The sequence below is a fragment of the Vigna unguiculata genome, chromosome 9, assembly GCF_004118075.2.
Source record: "Vigna unguiculata cultivar IT97K-499-35 chromosome 9, ASM411807v1, whole genome shotgun sequence".
In the NCBI taxonomy this organism is placed as follows: domain Eukaryota; kingdom Viridiplantae; phylum Streptophyta; class Magnoliopsida; order Fabales; family Fabaceae; genus Vigna; species Vigna unguiculata.
In genome coordinates this window covers 27,842,911-27,851,635 of record NC_040287.1, presented here as the reverse complement: position 1 = coordinate 27,851,635, position 8,725 = coordinate 27,842,911, and the positions used below count along the sequence as shown (strand labels likewise).

At 33.7% G+C, this 8,725-nt stretch overlaps 2 protein-coding genes across 2 annotated transcripts; one reads left to right on the top strand and one right to left on the bottom strand.

Moving 5' to 3' along the window:
- Positions 1-409: 409 nt before the first annotated feature.
- LOC114163140 (serine/threonine-protein kinase ATG1t) lies at positions 410-2,853 on the top strand. The gene is made up of 8 exons (XM_028047258.1): positions 410-1,010; positions 1,195-1,312; positions 1,390-1,448; positions 1,773-1,837; positions 1,945-2,038; positions 2,110-2,190; positions 2,269-2,380; positions 2,481-2,853. The coding sequence occupies exons 1-8, from the start codon at positions 744-746 to the stop codon at positions 2,546-2,548; spliced, it is 864 nt and encodes a 287-aa protein (XP_027903059.1). The 5' UTR covers positions 410-743; the 3' UTR covers positions 2,549-2,853.
- Positions 2,854-3,056: 203 nt separating this feature from the next.
- LOC114163139 lies at positions 3,057-6,882 on the bottom strand. Its single transcript, XM_028047257.1, has 7 exons — positions 6,645-6,882; positions 5,943-6,545; positions 4,868-5,052; positions 4,513-4,751; positions 4,203-4,402; positions 3,734-3,859; positions 3,057-3,638 (listed from the first exon to the last, which is right to left on the bottom strand). The coding sequence occupies exons 1-7, from the start codon at positions 6,798-6,800 to the stop codon at positions 3,540-3,542; spliced, it is 1,608 nt and encodes a 535-aa protein (XP_027903058.1). The 5' UTR covers positions 6,801-6,882; the 3' UTR covers positions 3,057-3,539.
- Between the last annotated feature and the right edge of the window lie 1,843 nt (positions 6,883-8,725).

The following is an 8,725-nucleotide window of genomic DNA, read 5'->3' as shown; positions in this document are numbered from 1 at the left end:
AAAAACGTTAACTATTTAAACACCGTTAGTGAAAAGGACCAAATTGACCACAATTTGACGAAAATGAGGACCTAATTGAACATAAAACGAAAATAGGGACCAAATTGAATAAAATCAACAAAAATAGGGACCAAATGTATATTTAAGCCTTAATTTTAATTTCATTTTTCCATTTTAAATTTTTTTCTAATTATAATAACAATTTCAATTTTATTTTAATATATTTTTTATTATTTATGTTTAAATTTATATCACCTTACTCTTAAGAATAAAATATCATCATCTACTTTTATTTATTAAAAACAATTTTTATTCTATTATCCTCATCACATTATACACAACTTTTCAATAAAATCCACATAAATTATAATATATTTTCCTCCATCCAAACAACATTACAATCTTTTCTTTATCCTACTCAACTTCCTTCACTTAATATTTTTCAAATCTTTTCTCTCCGAATGAGTAGAAAGATTAACTCTTTTTAGCTTCTCTGTCATTACCTGTAAACCCAAATCGATTTAATAGAATCAATTCTGCTGTGGTCTTTCCTAACACACCCTAAAAATACTAAAGTTTAATACTTGGATGCAAGATGGAAAAGAAAATTAAAATTATGACAATATAGTTTGTAGTTTGTGTTTTCCAAAATTAGAAGTTTCTAGTGGTACCGGAGCATGATTGGGAAGAAAAGAAGAAAGAAGGGTCAGAAATTTGCAGTGAATATGTGGGATTGAGGAGGAATGGAATGCGAAGGGAAATTGAGAGAGAAATTGGTGAAGGTGGTGGGAGTGGGAAAACTCTGTTATCTTCTGAAATCGAAAATCGGAGAGGGTTCATACTCCTTAGTGTGGAGAGCGGAGCAGAGACAAACCGGCGATGACGTGGCGGTGAAGCAGGTCTTTCTCTCCAAACTCAACCCTCGCCTCAAGGCTTGTTTGGATTGCGAGATCAACTTCTTGTCCTCTGTTAACCACCCCAATATTATTCGTCTTCTTCACTTCTTCCAGGTTCTATTTTCTTTCCCCTTCCATTTCACTTATTTCCCTTTTTCGTTGCTCTGATTCTTTTTACCCGTTTTATTTAGCAACCCTTTTGTTAATTTTTATTTTGAAACGGAATACACTGAAAAGATTATGACTTTATTTGTTGGGAGGGTTGAAGCTTGTTGTTTTGTTTTTGTTTGGTGGTCAGGATGATGGATGTGTGTACCTTGTCCTAGAGTTTTGTGCCGGAGGGAACCTAGCTTCCTATATTCGAAGCCATGGAAGAGTTCAACAACAAACGGCCAGAAAATTCATGCACCAGCTTGGTAACTTTTATTTGCATTTTTGGTTTGTTGAAGTACTGCATTTGATGGCATATAACATGAACTGAAGTTTGATGCAGGCTCTGGTCTCAGAGTAATGCACTCTCACGGCATCATTCACAGAGACTTGAAACCGGAGGTAGGAATATGATGTTTGTTTTCCGGACATAGAATTGGGTTCAGTACACTTTCAAAAATGGGAAAGAGCTTCAGTAGTTTCTGTTACTAATTTTGTTCAAAATGCTTCACAGTGGAATTTATGTGAAAAGGATTATTTCAGATTAATTACTTTCGTCTATATGTTTTGTTAGTTATCTTACTGCTTACTTTTCAAACTATACTATTATGGCTTGTTCTAATTGCATGGAAAATGATTCTCTTATTGATGATAATCAATCTGTAGTGACTATCATTTTGAGATCAGTAGCAAATTTTGTTTGCTTTGGTGCTATTGTTAAACCAGAACATTTTGCTATCAAGCCATGAGGATGATGCAAAGCTAAAGATAGCCGATTTTGGTCTCTCGAGGTAATTTGTTGGTTCGGGAAATGAATAGGGACAGGAAAACAATTTATTCATTTTGTTTTCCATTTATTACTCTCACCAAATTGACAGCATTTTCATAAAATGTGGAGGACTGTGCGCCCAGGTGAATATGCTGAGACAGTTTGTGGTTCTCCGTTGTACATGGCTCCAGAAGTTCTTCAGTTCCAGAGATATGATGACAAGGTATAAATTGCTCTTACTTTCAACATTACCTATGTTATGTTTGTTTACTCAAATATACTTCATTCATATAGGCAGACATGTGGAGTGTTGGAGCTATTCTTTTTGAGATTCTAAATGGATACCCACCTTTTAATGGCAAAAATAGTGTTCAGGTAGCACCATCAATTTGAACTACTAATATTAAAATATATATGTCCCTGATCACTGCTAATGCAAAATGCTGATTTCAGGTGCTCAAAAACATCATATCCTGCAACTGTCTTCCATTTTCTCAACTTATTCTTTCAGGATTGGATCCGGACTGTCTTGATATTTGTTCAAAGTTACTACACTTAAATCCAGGTTATGCACATTTTTTTATTTATTTAACATGTTTTTTTTTTTTTTTTTCAATTTCCTGTGCGCATCAGTTTATTTGTGAACCATTTTCACTGTGTTGCAGTGGAGCGCCCCTCTGTCGATGAATTTTATTGGCACAGTTTTCTACAAAGAAAGGTGATGAGAACATGACAGCAATACCACCATAATTTTCAGGATCTTTCTCTATAGCCGCTGTCTTCAAAGCTACCAAAATCATCGATAGAAGTTAATGTCATCATTGCCGTTCATTTCCATCTTTGTTTTCCCTCTCTGGACATTGGATAAGTGTATATATATATATATACATATATATGTATAAACTTGTACTGTTTTCTTTATTGCTTGCAACTTGTGTGCTTAGAAAAATTATTTTTTTAGTTTCAATACAATGGGCCTAGAGTTGTGCAGGCCTATATAACGCTTTTTATTGTGATATTTAATCCTTTGGTGTTGTATTCCTGGTGTGTGTGTATATATATATATATATATATATAACCCAAACAGCAGTGTAAGTTGAAAACATCTCCAGGTACCATCTAATGGGTAGACGATGAGATTTCGTTCACTTAAATGGGCAAACCATTGATATGAAACGTCAAAGGAAAATTCCAAACAATGTGGCAATATCAAACATACTAATAAACAGCTATTACAAAAGTTTGGTGTGATGAATTGTTGATTTCAAATTACACAATTATTACCTGATAGGAATTTTTTACTCAGAAGGTAAAATAAAGTTTAAACGAAAGGCTATCATGTCGCTGGATACCAATGACGGTCCTAAAATTTCCACTTATCAATATACACCGGACAAGGCTGTTCGACGATTTCTGCAATCTGGGTGTCACACTATCAGCCACGTTTCTCGTTTGACATGTAAACGAACATAATGGTGTGGAACGATGAAAAGAGGGATATCTCACACTCTTAATGCGATACCTCTATCCCATTTGAAAACGATACAGTAAACATACATAAACCCCATATATTTGTTAATATACATTCACCTTTTCTGTGTTCTGTACAACCGCTTGAGGATCACAAGTCTGAAGAATAATGATCAGTCACAACATAAAGCATGAAATTCATTACACGCTTGTGCCTGTCACTAAGCAATGCAATGCAACATTAGTGATTCAACTCAGCGGTCTTCCCTTCGAACAGCATTTGGATCCGACATCATGTCCATCATCATTTTCTCAGGTGAATCCTCCCAATTTGCAAAGGTCTTCAAGTCAACCTACAAAATATAATTGACAAAAATGTTATTGCTGTTTGATTTATCTAAGTTAATATTTGTAACAACTAATCTGACAACGAGACAAGGTAAGATACTTTTCTTCTTTGCTCGGTGAAAAGTTCTTCTCTCTTTTTGTAAGAGTTCTGCACTTCCCTCGCTTCTTTCCCTCCAAATCCCCAAACTTCAATTTCTGAAATTATACCCTCAACGGGTAGGAAACCCTGAAACATAAGCCAACAACAGCTCATAAATGGAATCGTCGAGTCAAGTTCAATTTTTTATTGGTTAATGGCCGTGATTCTTTTAACCAAAACTCTCAAATGTTTCTCAATTTTCAACATCAGCCAAATATAGAATGCATTGCCATGATATATAATGACAGGAAAATTACAGCATGCCAGCATGGAAGAGTTCACAAGATAACTAATTGTTTTAGGATGACTTTAAAAATGTTTACATTAGAGAACGTACAGAATCAGCAATTTTTTATGTATGCATTAATTGATACCGGGTTACATGTTTTATAATAGCACTGCCAGTATATTCATTCAGCAATAGATATACCTGATCTGGAAAGAGGGACGCACTCCGGTAAGTTTTGTCAACAGAATGATGGCGAACAGTCACTTTTGCAAAATCTTGATCTATAAATATTCTTTCATTTCCCGGAGTTCCTCCAAATGCAAGACCAACTGGCTTTGGGTGCGGTTGGTAAACTTTACCAGTAGGACGCAAGTGGCTATAAACAAAATTCTTTTCCTTACCTGTCAGTGGTAACATACGTAATTGGTTTCATTGTTTCAAAAAATTTGGTCACAGTCCCCGCCAAAAGAGAGGAAACAGGAAAAGGAACATTGTCACGCCTAATACCTACCAATAGGTGGAAACACGTGAAACACTGGGCCAATAGAATATAACCATCCAGAGTTTCCATAGAAGATATCTTTACTTTCAAAAGCTTGATGTGTTAGAGCACCTATAACCCATTTCCTATCAACAGAATTTCCTTCACGAGGTTCTCCTGAACTTGCAGATATCAAAATTAACAAAGGACCTTTGTAACCTTCAACATGGGACCAAAATCGGCCAAGGCCTCTTCCATGAGTGGATGACCTGTAACAGAATAGATGTTTGATGTCAATAGACATTTCTGTTTCCAACAGGTAATTCTGACAACGAGTGTCCAGATCTATTAAAGCACAATAGGATTGAGGGTCAGTGATGCAAACCTATAAATAAGGTTATCATCAATTCCACTTCCATTGCTTATAAATGCGCCGGAAATCTCTTCACTTACTCTACTTTTGTTGGTGATAGAAATTGCCCATGCCCTTCCTTGGGTCAAAAGATAATGATGTGCAGCTATTGATGAAATATCTCCAGCAGAGGAGGAATTAGGGGATGCCAATTCAACCTGCCATTCAGTCAAAGAATATTTGATCTTACAACATCTAGGAACCATATGCAGCATATTTTTCTAGGACTACATAACAAACGAGAGTACTTTCCCAAATTGTTTAAGTTTATAATATGATAAGAAATAAAAACAGACTGGAAATGTCAAAGGAATCTATATAATAATAACAATGAAAATGAGAAATAATTTGACAATTACATCGTTTTTCTTTATACATGATAAATGAATAATAACTGTACCAATGATTACAAACCTAAGAATTTTCAGCATTCAGACAGTAGAACAATGTCGTATAATTCTCTAGGACATTGTATTAATCATTAATCAGAAGAAAAGAGAACTGAACTTACCAAACACAAAGGAAAAATCAATTAGAAATGAACATAATTGCTTCAACTAGTATGTGTAACTTTTGTCATATACCGCAGTGAAGTTATAGGAAAAATGCTTAATTTTGTTAAATTATTCAATGGAAACACAGCTGAGTTTCTCTTTTTTTCAAGAAGAAAACAGAATAAAAAATTACTTAATATTCCAATACATCGATAAAATAAAGTTGAAATAGTCCTTGAAAGTAAGAAAGTGTGTAACAAGCCTCTGCTTGGTTCAAAATAACAAATTTCACCTGAGTTTTCAATTGCACTTACTTGAATTTTTGAAAAGTCTAAACACGGGCACGAAAAAGCAAAATTGAGTAACTTGTAGACACATCAGAATTTAGTACAAATAAACGAGAAGCCAATTCCAATCCATGTAATCAACCCAGAGTGGCAGATATTAATCATGTCTCATGTAGCAAAGAAATCAACAAAAACTTAACCCAACGTAGTAATTATAAGACAAAAAATCACAATGATCAAGCCATTAAACATAAACACAAAAATTACCCCATCATTTGCTGCCATTTGCAGTCTAGCATCAAAATACAGTCTCAAGCAATCGGGGAGGCAGGGGACGGTACTCATAACCCACGTTACGAACTTCCCTGCAGGAAGCTGAACCTCCAAGCTCGAGATATCACAATCCCACACATCGAAAGCACCCTCAACTTGACCACACGATGTGATCACTGACAACACCAAATGACTCAGATCCGGTAGGCTTGGATTCCCTTCCCCCTTCAAGTTTCTGGAACCCCACGACAGAGCCCAACACAGGGCAAGAAGCAAAAACACGTCCCTAGGAAAAAGGTGGCCGTTAATCTTACAATCAGTATCCCCCGATTCAAACTCCAAATGAGTAGGTACATTCGCACTTTCTGAGACAGCCACGAATACTCTCAAGAGCATGTTTAGCGACACCGACGAGGACACCCTCGAACAGCACTTGTTGTAACTCTTAACAAATTCAACCCAGTTTATTCCTTCTTTATCGGGCACAAAAAATTGATTCACTAGGGTTGAGCCTAGGTGATCCAACATCACCGTTAACGAATCTGGCACGTTGCTTCCGGAACAACTTCGACCTTCTCGAGCCAAATTAAAGCGTTGCTGAACACAACGAGCTTACACGTCATCAATTAGAAAAGAACAAAAAAAAAAGAGAACAATGATCGAAACGATAAGGTTGTTATGCATTTTGAATAGTACCTGTAGATTTTCCAAAGAAACGACGTTTGTTTCGGGATTGGCGAGCTTGGAGAAAGCTTTCTCAAGCATTGGAAAAGCTCCGGTAGAGGCTGCGACGGATTCCGCCTCGTTCTGTTCCTCCGAAACATTCTGCTCCGATGAAGTGGACGCTCCCATCGCTGGCGTCGCGTCGCGTCGCAAAGATCGGATTGAGTTTCTATAATGTTCTGGTAGTTTCTCGTCAGAATAATTGGAAAGATTAATCTCTAGATTTAAATAGCATGTGGTCACTATTAGTGTTAATAATTTTGAATTAGTTCAATTATTAATTTAATCCTGACACTTGTCTTTTACTCTTCAGTTTTCAGTTTTTGACTTTAATTTTATATAGATTTCTCTCTGATCTGTTCTCTTCTTGTTAACAACTTTTGTAGATTTGTATGACTTTGTTTGCAGTATTTTTTTTCTTTTTTCTAAGTGTTGATGTGTCCCAAACAGAATAACAACATAGCACGCATATAATGAATGATATGGTTTATAATATATTATGTAGTTAAATACATTTTTCGTCCTCATATTCGTAGTATTAGTTGTGAATAGTTTTTATTTTGACAAAATATTTAAAATAATTCTCATTTTTATTGAATGTTTAACATGGTTATCATTTTTATCAAATATTTAAAATGATCCTCATTTTCGCAATTCATGTTTTATTTGGTCATTTTCTATGACGCCGTTTAAATTCGTAATAGAGCACTGTACAGGTGACACTGTTTGTATTAGGGTGTATTACGTGTACGGTACATGTGTGGTAATGAGATATTTGGTACACGTAACACTCCAATGCAACTTAATACCACACCTGTCTGCATTGGGGTGTGTTACGTGTACCAAATATCTAATTACCACACTTGTACCGTACACGTAACATACCCTAATACAAATAGTGTCACATGTACAGTATTTCATTATTGATTTAAACGGCGTAACAGAAAATGACCAAATAAAACACGAATTGCGAAAATGAAGACCATTTTAAACATTATGTTAAAATGAGGATCATTTTAAACATTATGTCAAGATGAGGATCATCCACAATAAACACTACGAAAATGAGGACGAAAAAGGTATTTAAGCCTATATTATAGGTTAAATTTTTCTTTTAATTTTTCTTTTAGTTTTCTTATTTGTTAAGTAATATTAGTTTGGTTTTTAAATTTTTTATATTTTAATTTGGTTTTTATTTTTTTAAAAATGATTCAATTTAGTCCTTACCGTTAATTTGATCAGACAGTGTTAAAGTTATCGTCACATGTCAATTTTTAGTTTTTTAAATTTTTTAAATTTTTTTAAATTTTTACACGTGTCATTTCACAGTGTATCGTATCAATTTTTTAAATTGAGTGTCACGTGTTAATTTGGTCCCTATATTTATTTTTAATTTCAATTTAATCCTAATTTTTATAAAAATGAAGCAATATTGTCTCTCTTTAAATTGACACTAAATTTATTTTTTTTATAAATCTTATGATGATATTCTTAATAAAATTGACATTTTTATTAAATATTTGTAAAATATTTTTAAACAAGTTTTTATTTCAAAAATTAACAATTTTGTTATCATATATAAGGGCATCAAGTGTATCATATTATACAAACTTAGTGAAGATTAAAAATCAAATAACTTGTCACACATAAGTTTAGAAACTAAATTTCAAGTTCAAAACAAAATTAAAGTATAATGTTTTGTTTAGATTTTAAAGTTAATTTAAAATATTTTTACAAATATTTAATAAAAATGTCAATTTTATTAAGAATATCATCATAAGATTTATAAAAAATTTAAATTGAGTGTCAATTTAAGGAGGGACAATATTGCTTCATTTTTACAAAAATTGGGACTAAGTTGAAACTAAAAATAAATATAGGGACTAAATTGAGTCATTTTGACACATAACACAACTATGAGGTGACACGTGTAAAAAATTAAAAAAAAGTAAAAAAGAAATTTTAAAATTTTTAAAAATTCAAAAAAACCAAAAATTGACATGTTACGTTAACTTTAACACCGTCTAGTCAAAATTAACAAATTAATAGCAATA

Coding starts and splice junctions, on each gene's coding strand:
- LOC114163140 (XM_028047258.1), top strand. CDS start 744: ATGGAATGCGAAGGGAAATTGAGAGAGAAATTGGTGAAGGTGGTGGGA. Junction 1,449..1,772: donor ACAGAGACTTGAAACCGGAG/GTAGGAATATGA, acceptor TTGTTAAACCAG/AACATTTTGCTATCAAGCCA. Junction 1,838..1,944: donor GCCGATTTTGGTCTCTCGAG/GTAATTTGTTGG, acceptor TAAAATGTGGAG/GACTGTGCGCCCAGGTGAAT.
- LOC114163139 (XM_028047257.1), bottom strand. CDS start 6,800: ATGGGAGCGTCCACTTCATCGGAGCAGAATGTTTCGGAGGAACAGAAC. Junction 4,752..4,867: donor GATGATAACCTTATTTATAG/GTTTGCATCACT, acceptor ATTCTGTTACAG/GTCATCCACTCATGGAAGAG. Junction 3,639..3,733: donor TCACCGAGCAAAGAAGAAAA/GTATCTTACCTT, acceptor TATATTTTGTAG/GTTGACTTGAAGACCTTTGC.